General features: G+C 38.3%; 1 protein-coding gene across 1 annotated transcript in view; it reads left to right on the top strand.

The window, feature by feature from the left end:
* itga8 (integrin, alpha 8) overlaps positions 1-20,983 on the top strand; it is a 176,941-nt gene that overhangs the window by 139,918 nt on the left and 16,040 nt on the right. Inside the window, exons 25-27 of the mRNA XM_017684423.2 lie at positions 6,285-6,443; positions 12,861-12,974; positions 17,077-17,190. Coding sequence (XP_017539912.1) covers positions 6,285-6,443; positions 12,861-12,974; positions 17,077-17,190 — 387 coding nt within the window. The remainder of the gene's footprint in view (positions 1-6,284; positions 6,444-12,860; positions 12,975-17,076; positions 17,191-20,983) is intronic.

Genomic DNA, 20,983 nt, shown 5'->3' with positions numbered 1-20,983 from the left:
ACGTTACCACACTGGAATTCACTGAGCTCCTGAGAGCGACCCATTCTTTCACTAATGTCTGTAGAAGCAGTCTGCAGGTTTTTTTTTGGTTTTATATACCTGTGGCCATGGAAGTGACTGGAACACCTGAATTCAATGATTTGGATGTGTGAGTGAATACTTTTGGAAATATAGTGTATGTTTTAGAATAGGTTTGTCTAATTTATATTTTTAAGGGGTCCTTCTCACATGTGGGCCTTAGGCAACTGCCTGTCTTTTCTTAGTGCCAAAACCGTCCCCGCACACACACACACACACACACACACACACACACACACGCGGGCCCAGAGGTGGTAGTAGCTCAAGAGGAAGTGCATCACATGTGAGAACAATTTGCTTCAGCAGGAAAAGCAAGTAAAAGAACCAAATAACAAGAGAGGAAGACGGTAAACAGAAGCATCAGTGGAGCTAGCATGCCCTGCTAAACTAAAAGAGCTAGTAAACAGCACAAGACTTTAGCCTGATCAAAGGAGTCCACAAAACTAATGAAACGCACGTACACACACTCACACCAAGTCTGTATTCCTGGCTTTGTAGGGAATTTCCATTTATTTGTGTTGCTTTGTGCCGCTTACACGAATACTTGTTTTAATAATGTTCCATGTATGGTTTAAAATCTAATCATAACCACAGTGTTTCTAATTTAATTCATTTCTATTACACTAAAAATAAAAGCAGTGGTGGAAATCACTGTCACGATTGGCCCCTCCCAGTCCTGCCCATGTGTTTTTGTTTTGGTTTTTAGTCCAGCCCCTTTTTTCGTGACTGTGCCCCTGATTGTTCCCACCTGTGTTTCCACCTGTGTCTTGTGATCCCTTGTTAGCTCTCGTGTATTTAAGCCCTTTGTTGTTTATTGTTTTGGTTGTACTGTTTGAAGTGTTTGATATCGTTTGGTGTTTCTTTCTTCCGGCCTCCGTTGTTTGTTGATGTTGTTTTCATTTTGATGTCCTCCTTCTCTCCGTGTTGGCTGTTTGACCCTGGACCGTTGTGACTGTGACCCTGGATTTGCCCCTAATAAAAGTCGTTTATCTCAGCGTATGCGTCCACCTTCTCGCTCCTCGCCACAATCACTTAATATATATTTATACTATAGTTGTTTTTGAGTATGTAAAAAGAAATATGAGATTAATGTGGTAAAATTATCCACTAGTTTTGCCCTCCAGTCAATACTTAAATGTTGAATGTTGTCCGATTCAGATCTGATTCCGTCCTTTTCATAGATTTTCATAGATTATACAGCAACGTTAAGGTACCAACACAGACACAGGGAGAACATACAAACTCCACACAGAAAGGACCCTGGTCGCCCGGCCGGGGAATCGGACCTGGGCCCTTTTTGATGTGAGGTGGCACAGTAGGTGGCCCTGTCGCCTCACAGCAAGCCTGGGTTCAGTTCCCCGGCCGGGCGACCAGGGTCCTTTCTGGGTGGAGTTTGTATGTTCTCCCTGTGTCTGTGTGCCTAAATCCACTCATTTTCAGTGGTCATTTTAAACACCGTGAAATATTTTAGAATGCTGTATATTTTATTCATCCTATAAGAGAAATTTGTCATTTTGTTGAATAACCTTATGTTCACATTAGGAGGCAACAAGTCACTAATGTCTCTTGAAGTTTGTGGATGTAGTCAAGCTCTTGTTGTTACATGTGGGAATGAATACTGATGAGCTTCTGACTAGAAAGCATAAAATACAGTATGTATTATATGCTTTGCCATTTGTTATATGTATTGCCAAGTTTATCTTTCTCTTCCATATTTTGAGTGGAACTTTTAGGAATAGGAACAAAATGCTGCTAGGAATAAAAAGTTAAGAGGGCTGAGTGGTTGGGTTGCCTGCTGCTTGTCCCATCTTCAAATCGTGTACTCCCATAGGAAATAACTGGACTGTACCCCATCAGGGAGCACCACCAGCAGAGCAGCACCCAATAGCATAATAGCATGTATTAATAATAATAATAATAACAATAATCATTTTATTTATATAGCACTTTCCATGCTGGTGGAAGCTCAAAGTGCTCTACAGACAGGAGATAACACATAGTTATAGAAGAGATCATTAGCATTTAATTAGAATCATAAGAAAATGAAAGATTAAATTAGAAGATAAACACCACGAGACGGAGAGATTTAATTAAATGCTTAACGACATACATTTTTAGATGCTTCTTAAAAGTGAGCACTGAGCTTAACTGTCTAATAAAAGGTGGAATTGAGTTCCACAGTTTAGAAGCATAATAACTGAAAGAGTCTCCATGTTTTCTGTATTTTACAGAGGGTGTCTGTAGAAGGCCACTATCTGCAGATCTTTGATTAGGTGCCGGAGCATAAACAGACAGACACTCTGTGATGTAAGCAGGTGCTAGGTTGTTTTGAGCTTTAAAGACTAGTAGCAGAACCTATCCTACATTTATCCAGTGCCGTTCTTTCAAAACAGGAGTTGTTTTTGTTAGGATGCTGTGTTTTGTACGAGTTGTAAGGGATGTATAGTTTTCTGAGGAAGTCCAGTAAGAAGACCATTACAGTGATCAACTCTGCTTGTAACAAAAGTTTCTGTGTTTACATGCAGGATAAAACAGAGCTCAGAGTCCAAGATCACACCCAGGTTTCGTACTTCAGGATTTGGTATATGAAGCTAAAGAAGTTTCTCATAAATCATTTTTTCCTGAGTTTCTGTGCCAATGATTAATATTTCAGTTTTCATGATTTAATTGTAGAAAATTTTGCAACTTCCACTGAGAAATATCTGACACACAGCTGGTGTGTCTACAGAGTCTTGATCTTCACGAGGAATGTATAGTTGACTGTCGTCAACATAGCTATGAAAGTTTATACTATGCTTCCTAATGACATCACCTAGAGGTAGCATGTACAAAGAGAAAAGCAAAGGCCCTAAGACTGAACCTTAAGGGACTTCACAAGAAACGGCAAATCTTTTTGATGAATGATTTCCAAGTGTAACCATGAACGGCCTTTCACTTAAATATGATTTAAACCATTCTAAAACTGTGCGTGAGAGGCCGACCCAGCATTCAAGAGGCTGGAGTAAAATCTTGTGGTCAACGGTATCAAAGGCTGCACTAAGATCTAATAAAACCAAAATAGAAGGATTTTGTGCATCAGCACTGAGCCTGCGTTCATTCATAACATGAATCATGCTGTCTCTGTACTATGGTTGGAACAAAAACCTGACTAAAATTATTTTATATTAGATACGCATTTAGATGTTTGAAAACAACTTGTTCTAAGACTTTACTTTAAAAGGGAAGGTTTGAAATTGGTCTAAAATGATTTAGTATGGAGGGATCCATGCCACTCTTTTTTAGCAGAGGCTTCACCAGGGCAGTTCTAAAAGGATCTGGAAAAACACCAGTTAAAACATCATTGTGCACTCAATCAGAAACCATCATAAAGAATGACAAAGGAACAGAGTCAAGATCACACGAATGTGCATGAACTTAGTTTGTTTAAAATAGTTGTGAGATAGTTGTCATTACTGGTGTAAGTGGCTTATCAGGAACATTATAGGAGCTTGTTTGAATCTGCTGAGAAACTTGGTTCTTTAGCTTCATATACCAAATCCTGAAGTACGAAACCTGGGTGTGATCTTGGACTCTGAGCTCTGTTTTATCCTGCATGTAAACACAGAAACCCTGTCGTATTAGGTCTATTGCAAACCCTCCACAGACTTTAGAAGATAAATAATCATTAAACGCACTAGCAAAGAAGTTAGGGTTAATTAGTCGTCTATGGTGGAAAAAAGGATTTTGCTATTATCTTTGTGTCTTGATTACCCTGGAGAGATATGACCATCTGGATATTTTCATAGCATTATTATAGACTGAGACATGCTCTTTGAGAATATCATTGTGTACCTGCAGTTTAGTTTTCCTCCATAAGCACTCTGATTTACGGCAATTTCTCTTAAGCTGGCCTATTTCTGCATTCATCCATGGATTTTTAAGAGTGCGCAAGCTTTTCTTCCTTACTGGAGCGAGAAGGTCAAGGCTTTCCTCTAATCTAGCACTTCGATCTGAGACTAGATCATTACAGGATGGAGTCGTATCTGTATTCACGGAACTGTTATACACAGTTTCAAACTTCTCAACTGTGTGTGAGTCAATGTAACTTTCAGGTGCTTTCTTCTTTACTTCTAAATGGATTTGAAAGAAAATACAGAAGTGATCTGATGTGAAAACATAGGTATACCGAGGCAGGTCCTGAGATTTGAACCTACAGGCTCACCTCTCCTACCACTAGGCCTCAACCCGAACTGTCCCTTGACAAACAAATAAGAAAAAAACTTTGAGCGCTTTGACTTTTTAAGTGCTGGATTCTTGGCCAAAATAAAATTCACAGGCCATTTTCAGGCTTGGTATGTTTTTTTGTTTTTAATGTCTATGTTCCAGCACGATGTACGTAGTTCTTTGTCACATTTATGTATTGTTATTTTTAAATTCTAAATGGGAATTTTGACATTTGGTGATGCACTGAATCATTTTATAAAGAATAATAATCCCAGCAAGTTGCTCTGACTAAAGAGATGCAAACTCCTACATCACAGTTGCACGGGCCAATGCAGCTATTGCTATAAAGTCAACCTAATCTCGTTATCTGAGAGCAGATGTCAGTAATTGTGAAAGAGCTATAGGATGCTTTTAAATAGCTCTCTAAACCAGGAATCAATTTGACGAGCCACTTGATTTCCACCCAGAGTTAACTGATGAGAAGCTGGCTTTAAAAAATAAAAGCTCTCAACGAAAATAGCTGTTCAAAACGAGGAACAGAGAGGATATTCAACAGCAGAACTGGACTTCAAAAGCGTGTCCCCTGGTCACGGATTATTTCTCTTATTGCTTGTTTGTCTTTGAAAATAGAGTCGACCTCTTTCCGCGGAGGAAGGGAGCGAGTGCGGCCTGTCCTGCAGCTAATAATTGTTTTAATTGGCTGTAATGTTAGCCAGACGCTTTTCAGCTGCTTCATGTCAGGTTTTGGAGTGTGAGCATGTTTTGCTTAGCCCAGTTGCATTCCATTCTGAGCAGTGCTGGACGCTAAAGCTAAGTACTGCACTCTGATTTCAGCTCAGCACATTCTAATACCTGTCAGTTGCTGCAAGAATGTTGTTGTTGATTCTGCTTAGGTTTGTACGAAATTGACCACTGACCCCTTGTATGAGGTAGAAGTAGGTGGGGGAGTAACAATAGTCAAGATTTAATTCAATGTATGATTCAGTTTTTGTGTTTAAAATGTCTCAGTTCTACACAGATTACAGGAATCTTGGGAGAAAAGTGCAGTCATTTGTCCATAAGTTAAGAGACCACATATTTATGTGTAGCTGAAGCTCCTCCCCCTCCCACTTTACTTTGATCTGATTGGATGTTCCCAGATACCTAGTTTTGATCTTGGAAAGTGGTTCATATATATATATATATATATATATATATATATATATATATATATATATATATACAGACACATACATACACGCACACACACACACTATATGACCAAAAGTATGTGGACACCCTTCCTACTTATCAAGTTCAGGTGTTTCAGCCGCACCCATTGCTATCAGGTGTATAAAATCAAGCACATAGCCAAGCAGTCTCCATAGGCACTATACTGGCAGAAGAATGGGTAGTAGTAGTGACCTCAAACCTGGCACTGTCATAGGATGCCATTTTTGCCATAAGTCACTTTGTGAAGTTTCTGCCCTGCTAGACCTGCCCCTGTTAACTGTAAGTGCTATTGTGAAATAGAAGTGCTTTAGGAGCAGAAACAGCTCAACCACAAATCGCTATAGAGTTTCAGACTGCCTCTGGAAGCAACATCAGCATCAAGAGCATGAAGAGTATGGAGCTTCATGAAATGGATTTTTATGACTAAGGGACTGAGCAGCCCCCCCCTTCCAGTGAACGGTAATGTTACTGCTACGTCATGCAAATACATTTTAGATAATTCTAGGCTTCCAACTTTGAGGCAGCAACTTGTAGAAGGTAAAGGTTGGGCCACCTCTATATTAACTCCCATTATTTTTGGAATGGGATGTCCAACCAGCTTATATACGTGTGACGGTCAAGTGTCAATGAACTTTTGGCCATATGATCAGCTTCAGATTTCTATTTATTTGAATATCCTTCCTGATGTAGTAAGCATCTGACCAATCATTCTGTAGGATGGGTCCTTCACCAGCCGATCAACTAATCCAATTTTCTGTCATTCTTCTTGTCCCAACCACACACACACTCAGTTGCACAACAAAGGCCCCAGTTCCTTGAGCGGTACAGTGTTGGAGGTGGGCTGGCCCAGTCGCCATCGAGAGGAGCACCTGCTCTACGCCATGCACATCATCACTGATGGACCAATCCGTTGCCACGCCAACGGCACCCTCAACCCACTGGAGCTGGAGGTACACACACACACACCCAAACAGAGATGAAGAAAATAAAGAGCACACTTGATGGTAGACAACCCAGCCATTTTTGTTTTCCTGAAATTTTTCACCATATTTAATCTCAAAGATTAGGAATTTTAGATTGCATTAGTGGTGGAGATGCAGATGGTTTCTTTTAGATTTTGCTCTGAAATCTGATTAAAAAGAAAACTTTTTACAGTAGTAGTATAGTTGAGCTGAGCTGCTATTCGTTAGGTGCTTTTTTTGGCCTGGGACATCTAATATTTGACATGATCTGTTCACAAGTCTCTATCTATCTTCTACAGTAATACAGTAGTACAATAATACAGTAGTCATGGTCATCAGACTTACTGTTACAGAACTTCACTATTCACCTTTTTTTTTTTCCTTTCTGGTATTTTGCCGGGCTTGGCAGCTGTGACCATCAGACTGAAGGCTCTGACATCTCTGTCCGCTACAAGAATTTGCCTGTTGTTGAACAATTGCTTCTCAACTGAAGCAATGGGATGACAGCATTCCTTTAAATTCCTATAAATGTATAATTTATTGATCGTTCCATATTCTTTAGGCCATTCGTTATTTTGCAGGATTTCTCTATATGCATGTTTCATCCCACTCCCGCCTGCAGTTGGCTGGTCTCCCGCTCGCTCCTGCGCACAACACAGAAAATTAGTCCCATGCCGCAAGATATTGTGGTGGGTTCTGTGGGTCCAGTGGGAATCCTGTGGTAGTGCAGACCTCTACTTCACATCCATAACCACATAAGTCCCTTATTGAAGCACAGAAGACTCATGGTCTAATGAACTCTCTTCCATTGTACTCCATTATGTCAGGAAACGATGTAAATGTTCAGTTCAGTTCAGTAGTATGGGCCCAAAGCAGAAATGCAGGTTCAGACCAGACCCAGTTGAGTATGCCTGATGAATATGAAGATGAGGGAAACCCCCTTAATATTTTAATATTTAAGATCTTAATATTAAGTGGGAACACAGACAGGAGCCAAGACTTATTTAATGTCCAGTCAAAACAAGAATTCATTACAAGTTATTCATTGTTTACCATCAGGAAAAAAGCAGAAAACAAACAATTGAATTAACAGAAGATTACCCAGAAGCCTCAACAACTAAATGTAATATCATTTTTAATGATTTTTATAGATCTGTTTAGTGCGTTGTCTTCATTATAACTTCTATTCTGTTCAGAAGACTTACATTCAGTTTTTCAAAGAAGTCTGTCATCATATTTGTTCACTCCTTCTAATTAATAATTGTAGAGTTTTTTCTGATCTGAAGTAAGAGTGGAGCTTGACCTCATCCTCTTGTTCAAAGATAAAAGCTTTCAGGGCTTGGTTATCTGACAGTTTTGGTGGTCTACCAGGTCTTGTTGGAAATACCGTGTTCTCAATATTTCTTTACAAATGGTTTGCTCTCAAACTCTGAAAGGGTAACTGTGCAGTATTTCTAATTACTGCTGTTATTATTAATAAACAATATACTTTTTTCTGTCCATGAAAACGAAATCATATGTAATAATAATGTGCCAAAATGCAAAATATTAAAAAAAATCAATAAATTCATCCAAGAACCAGAGCACCCTATAAGCTAAACCTTAACACATGTACTAATCATAAACGTCTGATTAATGAGTCATTCTATGGAAATGTCCGTTTTTTCTGTCCCTAACATTTACAGATATATTACCCTTGAAAAATGTGTTAGGGTTACAATTTATTTATATTTTAAAATAAAACTGTAAAATAAAAAAATACAGCTTCTCGAGTCTTCAATTTAGCCATATTGGTTTTTAAATCAGTTATATAGAATTCCAAGCATCAAAAAATATCTGGTCCTTACAGTCATGTGTAAAGGGTGAGGCCATATTTTGAGGTAAAAAAACATGTTTTTCTGCAATTTTAACTGCAGTAATCTATACACGACTGTGAAATCTATGATTTAAATGACGTAAAGAAAACAAATGCCAAATAAATATTATAAAATATATCATGAAAGTTCCCCACGAGTCATATGCATAACAAAAAATCTCTCATTTTGAAATACAAATCACACTGATGACATCATTTGACTTCCTTTTACCTGTTTTCTGAGGACCTATGAAGAAAATAAAGTCATCTTTTTAGTTATCAGAATTTTTCTCATTTAGCTCATGATTTCATATGAAGCTTTTAGCCGAAGTCACTGGTGTGACCTAATTTATTCTTAGGTAAATTGTGAAAAAATAGAAATACAAATGGATTAAATTGCATGTTTTAGTTGACATTCCGTGACTGACAACATTTACGGCATTTGGCTGATGCTCTTATCTAGAGTGACTTACAATTTGATCATTTTACACAAGTAGGCGAAGGTGGTGTTAGGAATCTTGCCCAAGGACTCTTATTGGTATAGTGTAGGGTGCTTACCCAGGTGTGGGATTGAACCCTAGTCTACAGCGTAGAAGGCAAAGGTGTTAACCACTACACTAACCAACCAACATGTGGTTTGTGGTTTGATGTGGTTTGACAACATGTGATGCTCTGTAGCAGAGATTTTGTAAAATGCATTTTTCATTAAAAATATCTCTGGTGTTACCTTTATTATGTGGAACACCAATGACAATCAGTAACACCACTGACTCCTATGGATATATAAAATAGGATGGTTCTGTAGAATGACCCTGATAGTATTGAATAGGGTTTCGCAATAGGAAATACTAGTATCATCATTGTGCTAATGTAGCTGTTAACTTTTTAGAGATTGTGGTTGAACTATCTCATTCAGGACTGAAAGATTTCTCCCAGAGGGGGGGGGTGAAGGCTGGGATGTAGGAGGAGGGGCTGGTTCCTGTCCAGTCAAGGCCGGACTAGTTGTCCTCACCACTCGGGGGGGCAACAGGGGGTCCAGCTGCTTGCCTGCTTAGCCAAAAATCACCTCCAGCTGCTGCAAAAGTGCATTTTTTTCCATTCTTGTCATGATGCCTTGAACTCCTTGTCTTTTGTTTTGTCTATGTCTTATTCATGAACTCACATAGACATACACAGGAACAATCTTGCAGTTTCAGTCTCTCTTGTCCATTCCATTGTATGAATTTTAACCTGTAGTCACAGGTTTATAATCAGCCACAAATAAAACACAAAAATGCTGATAGTACAAAGTTCTTTTGCTTACATTAGATCCAGTAAATACATCTCTGCTCATGTACATTACCTGTCAAATGTTTCGAGATGCCTAGCTTTTCAAAAAAGCATAACATAGATACATATATGCAATCAGGTACATAAATATTTGAACATCAATAACTTTGTTGTTATTTTAGCTGTCTACCACAGCAAAATGGAGCTGAGATAAAATGAACATGAGCTCAGAGAGCATAGTTTTAACATAAAATTTAGAATATTTACCCCCCCACCCCCGACACACACACACTTTTTTTCTGAAAGATTTATGGAAAATTGTATGTTCAACTGTTCCATGGTCAGGTATGTATTAACCCCTCATTATGTCACTTACAAGTATATGAAGCAAGCCATCATTAGGCTGAAAAATCAAAACCAACCCCTCACGACGATAGCAAACAACTTCAATGCAGCAAAATCAACTATTTGGCACTTTTTAAACAGAAAGAACAGACTGATGAGCTCAGAAACCCCAAAAAGGCCCAAATGACCACAGAAAACAACTGTGGTGGATAACAGAAGAATTCTTTCTTTGGTGAAGAGAAACCCCTTCACAACAGTTGGCCAGATGAAAAACGTCCTCCAGAAGGGGAGCGTATCTGTGTCAAAGTCAACAATGAAGAGAAGGCTTTACCAGAGTGAATACTGCGGGTTTGCCACAAGATGTAAACCACTGGTAAGCCTCAGAAACAGAAAGATCAGGTTAAAGTTTGCCAAAAACATGCTGTCCAGTGTAGTATGCCAGTCTACTGATGTTTGCTGGAAGCGGTGATGTGTTTTGCTTGTTGATCATTCAGAGTCAATGGACTTCAGTGATAAATTCACCACTGTAATAGGTGGAACATTTCCCAGTTTATAAGCCATATTTGGACAAGAGGGCTACGTCACAGAGTCACAGTAACAGCAAGTGAATGGCTGGGTTTTATGCCTGAACTCCTATTGATGTTTCAAGGGATCTAAGCTAGGAAACTGGTAAAAAACACCTGAGTGATGTTAATGATGGGTTAACTTTGGTAGCACTGATATAAAGTTTACTTATATATCATCTCTGCATGACAAAAGACTTTTGTGTCATTGTATCCCCAAAAAATCTTGTATTAATAACTTTATAAACTGTCTTTTATGTCTGAATAACTTTACAGCAGAAGCAAAAACTTACAATGTAAGATTTCATTACAAGTAATTTGGGGCAAATTTTTTTGGTCTGTTCATCCTCCAAAATATTAGATAATCAGACATCGCCAATGTCTTACAAGTAAGCAGATGATGATGCTTCACAGATGTGAAGTGTAAAACGTGGATGTGGCTTTGGAACCACTGTTAGCATGCAAATTGTTTTTGTGTGTGTCATTTCAAGAGAAGAAACAGCATTGGTAAGCCTCAGAAACAGAAAGATCAGGTTAACGTTTGCCAGAAATATGCTGTCCCATGTAGTATGCCTGTCTGCTGATGTTTGCTGGGAATGGTGGGGAATTCAGTGCCAAGACCAGCCGGTGTTTGTAAACTTCAGAACAAGCGACAAAAATGTAGATGTCGTATTTTGTTCCAGCACTGACAGTATCATATAACATTACACAGAAAGCTGTTTAGATCTTGTCATTTTTCTTTGCAAAAAAAAACAAAAACCTCATATCTCCAAAATGGTCATTTTACAGGAGAAGGAAAAAACAGACTTTGCTCTTAATGTAAGTCAATGGAACCAGTCGTCTTTCCAAGTCATTCTGGGCTGTTTCTGTTCGTCCATTTATCATGAAATTCACACACAATGTAAAGAGAAACAGGCAGATTATGACAAAAACTGAAAAACAACAACCTTTGGAGTAAGAGAAAATGCCACACTTTTGCTTTTCAGTAAATTTAACCACCTTAGCTTTTAACAATAGTTCGGAAAAGAAAAGTCTTAAATCGTTGTTTAGTCAAATCCTGCTCCTCATATCATGGAAGATACTTTGTTAACATGTGCAAATGAAAAAATGTACCATATGTAGTAAAGTGTATGTGGTATATTTTTATATGGAAATCAATGGTATATATGGTCTGGTATATAATACAGTATATAGTATGTTATATAAAGTCTTAGGAACCAATGTCACAGTACTGGGTCTTATTAGCACACAAGTGGCTTTTGTGTTTGTGATTTAAAGAGACGAAACAGTCGTGAACTCACACCAGCAGGAGCACACAAACAGAAATCCGGTTTTCCAAGCCAGGAAAAGTTATGCATAATAATAAGTGATGAAAAAGTCATGGACCTTCTTGGATTTTCCCCATGTGGTTTGTCAATTTCGTCACACTTGAAACACCATCTACACTGCAAAAAACTAATGTAGCTGCGCGTTGGACTAGTCAATTTGTCACACCTCCCACTGACTCTGCTGCTACTCAGACTAAAACAACAAAAATTGAGATACAAGGTTTTATCTCAACAGCAGCGATAATATAGATCTGATTAGCCGAACCAGGTATTGGATAATACTGGGCTTTCCTGAAAAGAGGTTTTGACATATTGATGTTATTTGTGTTTATTGTAATATTAGTGATTTTTTTTTTAAACAGACAGGTACTTAGTGAACAAATAAATAGCATTTTACATTAAATGACAAACATTTGCATATACTGTACATATGTAAACATACAAAATATTACTCAGTTGAAAAATAAAAGGGAAAGTTTAATTTAGGGCATCAGATTTCAAGAGAAGGCAAATGGTCCTGCAGCTTGTGAAGGGCGGTGTAAGTGTTATTTCCCAGAAGCCTTCTGGTTTCATCGCAGTGGTTATAAGGCATTACAAGCATTTTAAGCCTCCTAAATGAATTGTGTGTTCACACTATACTCAGAGGTTGAAAGCTGTGAAAGTCCGTCTTGACCCCTCAGCTGCTTTACTGGCGACTTCAGAGGAGAAAGACGAGCCGTTCAGGGCTTTGATCTGAACACACAACATAAACGTGTGCTGACCAGATGATGTTGCACAGGCCATCTATTAATACAGGTTGTGCTGATGCTGTTTCCTTCACATGGTTTCTGTATGGCTCATGTTATTGTGTTTCTACATACAGTACCCAGAAATCCCTGCAATGCACATAAACAAATGAAAAAGTCTGCAGTGCAGGACAAAAGCAATTATGTTAGCATGTCCTTCGAGTTTGTGGTTGTACTTACAGATGTCTCTTAAGCCTTTGATGTGTTTGATGTTCTCTCTCTCTCCCACCCCCACCCCCTTCTCTCTGTCTCTCTATTAGACCTCCACTCTACAAGACACTCCAGAGCTTTTGGGTTTTCTGCGGAACAGCAGCAGCCCCACCCGTCGCAGACGATCTGTCACCAGCACACAGAGCTACAGCAGCAAAACACTGGTACACAAGTACACAGTTTTCACAGTCGCCAATATGTCTTTCTTAAATATTCCAATAGACTATATTACCATTTTTATTCAGAAACAAATAGATGCTTAACAAATCATTCTGGTATGTAAGCCTCATTATAACAAGTTTTATAGTTTTGGTCATAAGGTACGAAAGAGTAATCAGATATTGCTAGTGACTGACAGGTAAGCAGATGCTTCAAAGAAGATATTAGCCATGTTGGGAAAGAATATTGATGGAGAACTGAAGAGTAAGTCATGTGGATGTTGCTTTGGAACCACTCACTCACTCGAGCCAATTAGCACTGGGTCCTATTAGCATGCAGGTGGCTTTTTTGTGCAAAGAAACAGTCGTGAACCCACACTAGCAGGAGCACACAAATAGAAATTCAGTCTTAAAGGCCTGGAAAAGTTATACACAATAATACGTGCTAAAAAGGTCATGGACATTTCTTTTTCATGGACATGGATTTTCCCCATGTGGTTTGTCATTTCATTATATTTAAAACGCTGAATGTGTTTACATGCACTTAATAATCCGATAACTAATCCGATCAACACATTTTTATTTATATGATTGAGTAATCAGATAATGGGGAACTCCAGGTCTACATGAGTGAGGCTGTAATTGGATTTCTGCTTTGCAAACAGCCAGTAAACTCACGGAAGACATGACGTAAACGTAACGCAAAACTCCTTCATTCCAAAAGGGTTTTGCTGTGTCTCGTGGTAATGCAGCTTTCTTATATCCAGTACCACTGTCTGCTCTCACTTATGCTCAGACTGAAAAATCTGAAAGAAATCAGAGTAAGAGTGTGGTGTGGGTGGTTTACATGACCGTATGAATAATCAGATAACTGCAGAAATCTGAATAAGATTGGATTATTGAGTGCATGTGAATGCACCCACTGTCTACATTGCAAAAAGATAATGTAGCTACACATTGGACTAGTCAATTTGTCACGCCTCCCTCCAACTCTGCTGCCACTCAAACTCCTGCGTTCCCAAAGTCCAACTCCCAAAATTCAGAGGAGGATCACATGACTCCGAACTCTCAGGCACCATCCTATCCTAGATCAGCTTTGCCCAATCACTGATTCTCCTCCCTGGCCCTATATATGTTTGTACGTCTTCACTGAGCGTTCACTGAGCATACTGAGCATTGTTTTCACCCTGTTCTGTCGTGTTTTTGACCTGATTTGTTCTTGTGTTTTGTGACCTTTTGCTGGATGTCTCTGTTGGCTTTTGTTCACTGTCTCTTGGTTTTGACTTTGGCCTATTTAATCGAGTATGGATCTCCCTTTTTCCTTAAAACCTCAAATCTATGAGCGTCTGATTTTGTTCTGAATCGCTACACATCTAACATGAATCTTGTATGTCTACATGGCAAACTGTGAAGATGATATTTGGGTCCCACTTTATATTGTGTCTCTAATAACTGGGTAGTTACACGTAAACAACATATGCAACAACAATGTAACTACTAATGATTAAGGCAGTGTTACAGCTGGTAATAACACAAATGTAATTACATTGTAATCAGACTGTAACAGCAGTTTTTTCAGAGGTCTGTTTCAGCAGTAAAAGGAATTATGTAATAACTTACATTAAGACGTTACTTATGCTGTATCTGCCAGCTTTCCTAACATTTAGCCAGCATTTATGCTGATAGTGCTGTGACACTGTAACCAGTTTCAGCCCTAAACCATTCTGTATGTATGTGACAGAACGGCAGACGTCCCCTTATATTAACATGTAACTGTTGATACATTAATTTAATGTATTGCATTTCCTTCAAAGCAATGTCTATATCAAAACTGCATTATTACATAGTAACTACATAGTAACTACACAGGAACTGTCCACTTATTTTCTGTGTAGTTGTTATGTATGTACAGTGTAATTACTGAATGATACTAATCAATTTGATATGATTAGGTTACCTTGTTATAACACAGTTATGTACATAAATGTAATGTTACCAAAACATAGTTTTGTTAACTGTTGGTAAAGATTTCTTGATCTGTAGTGTATCCAAGCGATGCACATGTGTAATTACATTAGGCAAAACTGAAGTTGATACACAGGTATAATTACATAGGCTGTACTTTTGCAATCCATCTGTAACACTGACTGTCATTGGTGGTTACATTGTTATTCATTTGTAACTACACAGTATTAGAGACCCTTCATATAAAGTGGGACTGATATTTGGCATTCAATCACTGACACTGATGAATTAACCAGCCAAATATAAGGAGAAAATGTAAGAATGTGGGCTGGCTGAGAAGGCACAGCAAAAACTCTGAAATTACAGACCATTGATGTAGTGATTCAACTGACATCAGTTCTTATATTGAAGAGTTCAACCTGAAAGGTTCTGCTCAGTGTCAGTCCAGCACACATGAGCTTTAGCCCAGAGAAGTCTGTGTTTCAGGATGTTGTTGATTTGTGGCTTCCACTATGCATAGAAGGTAATGTGGCTACGTTCCAGGCTGAAGTGGCACAAATCAGCTTTTTTTTTGCCCTAATGTGACTCAGATCTGATGTTTTCAGGGCTGTGTTGATACAAATCTGATCTTTTCAAATCCGACCTGAGCCACTTTCATTCGTGGTCCTAGATCGGACACGTATCAGATTCGTGGCCATGGGACCTTAATGTGACGCTCAGATCGGAATTCATGTTCTTTTTTATCCGCTGCGCCATCGTTGAGAGTTACTCTGGCAGCAGTGCCAAACAGACATTAAAGCCAGTAAACGGTGGAAAAGCAACACATCTTTCCTTTTTCACCTAATAGCGAAACTGAGAGCTGATCAAAGTTAATCATCTTCTCAGCAAAGCTCGTTCTGCTCGTTAGTTTGTGCTGATGATGCACGTGAACCAGACCTACACTATATGGACAAAAGTATTGGGACACACCTCTTAATCATTGAATTCAGGCGTTTCATTCCATCTCATTGCTGCAGTCTGCCTTTACAAGCACTTGTGAATGGATCGTTTTAAATTTGAATGGATCATTTCAAAGAGTTCACTGAATTCGAGCATGGTGCTGTAATAGGATTCCCACAGACACTCTCCAAAATCTTGCAGAAAGCTTCCCAGAAGGGTGGAAGCTGTTATAGCTGCAAAGGAGTGATCAACATTTAATAAGCGGCAAACTTGCCTGTCACTGTCTCAACACAAAAGCAATATCATTGGTCGAAATTATTGACATTGCATCAAAATCCTGCAAGGCTAAACACACACATGCTTCTCTACCCACAGTCCACACACACAAATCACTTGATTCCCACAGCGTGGGAACAGTCACTTAAATATGACGTGTTGACTTTTAAGTTCAGGTTGAGGTGTTAAGGGGACCTGTATGACCTCTAGGGGTCAGTTCAACTGTAAATCTCAAAAACTGGATATTCATCGCTCACACAGACCTGCCCAGAGCTACCTCTGCATGGAGTGGGGTGTGTATGCATGTGTGTCTGTGCACCAGCTGGTGTCAGTCATATGTTAGGTAAAGGCAAAGGTCACGCATACACACATATTCGGTCAAGATGACTATAGACTGTAGTCATGGATGTGTTTACATGCACTTAATAATCCGATAACTGCAGAAAATCCGATTTTGTCAGTGATCCGATCAACATGTGTACATGCACTTGAGTAATCAGATAATGCAGGTCTGTGTGAATCAGATAGTGATCAGATTACTGCTTTGCAACCATCCAGTAAACTCATTCCCAAGCATGCACAAACTGCGAAATCTGAAAGAAATCAGAGTAAGAGTTCACATGCCCGAAGAAATCTGATCACTGAGCTAAAATCCAGCTCTCTTTATCGGATTTCTTAATCAGATTTCTAGATCGGAGTATGGTGTTTATGTGGCCATTGGAATAATCGGGTAACTGCAGAAATCCGATGATCAGATTATTGAGTGAATGTAAACGCACTCAATGTTGAGTCATCTTCTCACAGTGGAAGGACTGACAGAAACACCTGTGGAGGAAGTTATTATGGTGTGTTTATATTGTTTTTATATCTCTTTCTCTCTTTCTCTCTCTCTCTCTCTCTCTCTCTCTCTCTCATTTTTTGTGTATAGAATTGCTCCAATATCCATTGCCTGATGCTGAAATGCATTGTGGGTCGTTTGGATCAAGGACAGAGTGCGGTGGTCAAAGTGAGGTCAAGGCTCTGGGCTCACACCTTCTTACAGGTAACACAGCCTCACGTATTTCTCTCTCATGCAGTGAAACACTAAATATGGCACAAGTTTTTATGGCTTTAGTCCACTCATCCGAGTACAGTCACATGTCCATGGGATTTGTCTTGGTGAAATCCAAGAAAGTTATTTAAATATATTGTCTTTGCTCATAAAGTCACCATACTTCATTAAAATAACTGCTGAAGTCAAGTCACTAGTTAGAAGAACAAAGGTTTTTGAAAAGGGGTACATGCAGGGCATGTAAGGCAAAATAATCCCCTAAGAAAACTTTTTTTTTCCAGGTGTACAACTATTTCACCATAATCAACATTACATATAAAAACTCTGAAGAACTGTGGGTTCAGTGCTGGTTTTGGATGGCAAATATTATGTTTATTTGTGTTGTGTCACTTTTGGTTCCACTACCATGTAAACAAATCTGTTTCTTCTCATCACTGAACCGTTTTACATCTAGCCATGCTGAATAACTGATATGTTTATATCTTAACGACTGAATTATGCTGTTTATTTATGCAATTTTTTAATGTGGGATTTCTCAACAATGCTTGTGGGTTTATTTTGTTTTTAATGCTTGCTTTTTTTAGGCTGTCCATTAGATGTGCTCAGTCATAGTCTATACCACCCTCTTACCGGCAATTAAGCCCTGTTTTAATACTCAGGATTCAGCTTTGATCCCTCGTGATGTGAAGGTGACTCTGTTTTGTCACAACAGAACTACAAAAGACAGGGGACCATTATATATTACAGTTGTATTTTACTATGTATATAGTACTATGAAAATTGCATGATTTTCATAGCTGAATTACTCAAAAAATACCACAACATAGGGAATTATAACAGTGTTCAAGACAGAAGAGAAGAGAAGGGGACAGAACTCTTTTTCTAACTACATACTTCCAGTTTTCAGCTTTTAGAAAGATTTCTTAGTTTATGATATGAATTTGTTATTGGGTGTACCACCAGGGTATATACTGGGCCCCATCCTTTTCAGTATCTCAACAAATTACACAAGTCTCACCTGAGAAAATTAGGAAACCGTTTATTTGCTCAGAAAAACACTACAATAAATATAAATAACATTAATTCAGAAACTAGTAATAATCAAGAATGATATTGTGATGGCTCAGGAAACAAAGAAAGACCAAACCACTAGATAAACTAGATGAAAATCTGCTGATGTTCCTAAAACTTTTGCACTGAATTTACCCTCGCTATTTCTCTCTTTTAGCTTTATTGTTATTATAGCAGAGATAGGAACACAAACCACAAGCTGTTCATGCACTATTCCTCTGATTATCTATCCCAGATGCCCCTGTGTAAAAGTGCATATTTATACTCTATGTGTTATGCATGTAACAAGAGACAGCAGGGAATCTCTGTGTTTGGGGTGTAAGAACTGGATTGCTTTCCATTTGGCTCCGTTGAAACATTGCTGAGGTTATCTTGATGTTATCTTGATGTAGCCATCTTTAAACTGGGCAAACTTTCACTCCATAAATCAATATATGATAGTGGTCAAGAGTTGTGTCCTCATCTCTGTTCTTCTCTTCACTTTTTTATTTTCATTTCTTTTCTCTTATCACCACTCTTAAACACTTCCTATGTTGTGGTATTGTTGAGCTATTCATCTGTTGAAATCATGTAATTTGTTGAGATACTGAAAATGAATGGAGCCCAGTATAGACACTGGTGGTACACCCAATAACAAATCCATGCCATAAACTGAGAAATCTTTCTAAAAGCTGAGAACTGGAAGTATATAATTAGTAAAGAGGTGTGTCCCTTTTCTGTTCTCTTCTGTCCTCTTCTCTTTCTTTTCTTTTCTCTTCTTTTCTTTTCTTTTCACTTATTATCACTTTTAAACACCTACCCCATTTTCATATATTGAGGTATTGTTGAGTTATTTATTTGTTGAACTCATGTAACTTTTTTGAGATACTGAAAAGGAGTGGGGCCCATATAGACTCTGGTGGTACACCCGATAACAAACCCATGCCATAAACTAAGAAATCTTTCTAAAAGCTTAGAACTGGAAGTATGTTATTAATGAAGAGTTGTGTTCCCCTTTCTTTTCTTCTCTTCTCTTCTCTTCTCTTCTCTTCTCTTCTCTTCTCTTCTCTTCTTCTCTTTTCTCTGCTCTTCCTTTCCCATCCCTTTAACACTGTCATAATTTCCAGTGTTGAGGTATTGTTGAGTTATTCAGCTATGGAAATCAAGTAATTTGTTGAGATACTGAAAATAAATGGGGCCCTAGTATAGACCCTGGTGGTACACCTGATAACAAATGCATGCCTTAAATTGAAAAATCTTTCTAAAAGCTGAAAACTGGAAGTTTGTTGTTAGTAAAAATTGATTGCCACTCTGAAGTTCAAGCAGGATATTTACAGTCATCTGAGAATGTGAGGGAAATGTATAAATTTACAGTGCATCTCTAGGGTTCACCTTCTACAGTCACCTGAGATTGTGGGGAAAATATATAAATCTGCAGTGCATCTCTAGGGTTTACCTTCTACAGTGATCCGAGATTGCGTGGAAAATATATAAATCTGGAGTTCATCTCTGGGGTTTACCTCGACATCTGGCTGCAAAGGAAATGCTATGCCAATAGCTCTGTTTATTTTAGTTTGTAAGTTTGCAATATATATATATATATATATATTCTATGACAGCAGCATCCCCACAGTTCATGGCTGTGATTGAACACATAATGAAGTGTTTGACCCAAACACAGTCACTGTGATGGAGAAGAAGGTGATGTTAGCCATTGACTCATAACTGGAACATGCAGAAAAGAGTCTTGTACTTAACTGTTCACCTTACCCTGCTGACTCATGGCTTAATGAGGCTTAACCTTGTCACACCAAACCCCTTTAATCTTATCTCCACTTCAGGGCCCAGCAAAAACCAGACCTCTGTGTCTGATGATGTAAAGGAAAGGTCACATTTTAAAGGAAGACTTTAAGTCTTTGTTTTGTTGCTCTTTTGGCCGTTTGGTTAAAAACTCCATCTGCCTATTACCAGAATAAACTGACATTTTAGTCCACATAGTGTGTGACTAATCTGTATTTGTTTAGTCTTTAGCTGTTCATTTGCTTTTTACTTTATCCTCAACTTGCTAACAGATTCATGTACATTTTATTATCACTATAAAATAATATTAGTAAGTACATTTACAGCTTAATGTTTCAATTAAATTTGCATCAGTGATGGTTATTGATAATGTCATTGGTTTGAAACTATCCAGAAGGAAAAAATGTCTAAATTAACTACACATAATTGTTCATATTTGGAATTTATTTTAACCAAAGCAAACAATGTCTTGAAATGCAGTTTGAATCCACTGTGAACCATACTGTGTAACATAATCTAGTTCACTTACATAAATACCGAAAAAGAAGGGGGCCCAGTATATGCCCTAGTGGTACACCAGAGAAGTTCATATCATTTGCAATGGCTGACAGTTAGGAAATAAAATGATAATTAGTAAGGAAAGGTCAGCACCCCCAAGTAAGGGCTGAACAGATGCAGTTTTCTCTGATTATGGGAAAATACCTGCCTATGTAGTGATAAAAATGTACAACAAAAGCTTAGGTTAATACGGTCAGGTATGATAGGCCTTTTGCTGTCAAAGACCCAAGAGCAGCAGTGTAGTGACTAGTTTAGAGTTATGATTGAATGTTTAACATTCAATTTTAGGAAAAATAAGATCAGTGAATTACAGGAAACAGTGTTTTTCAGAGTTTGAATTGTCCATTTTGGCATTAAATTATGATCCATGTTTAAT

Source organism: Pygocentrus nattereri, chromosome 24 (genome assembly GCF_015220715.1).
Source record: "Pygocentrus nattereri isolate fPygNat1 chromosome 24, fPygNat1.pri, whole genome shotgun sequence".
NCBI classification, from domain to species: Eukaryota; Metazoa; Chordata; class Actinopteri; order Characiformes; family Serrasalmidae; genus Pygocentrus; species Pygocentrus nattereri.
Note: the sequence above shows the minus strand (reverse complement) of the source record. Positions and strands in the feature narration are given on the sequence as shown.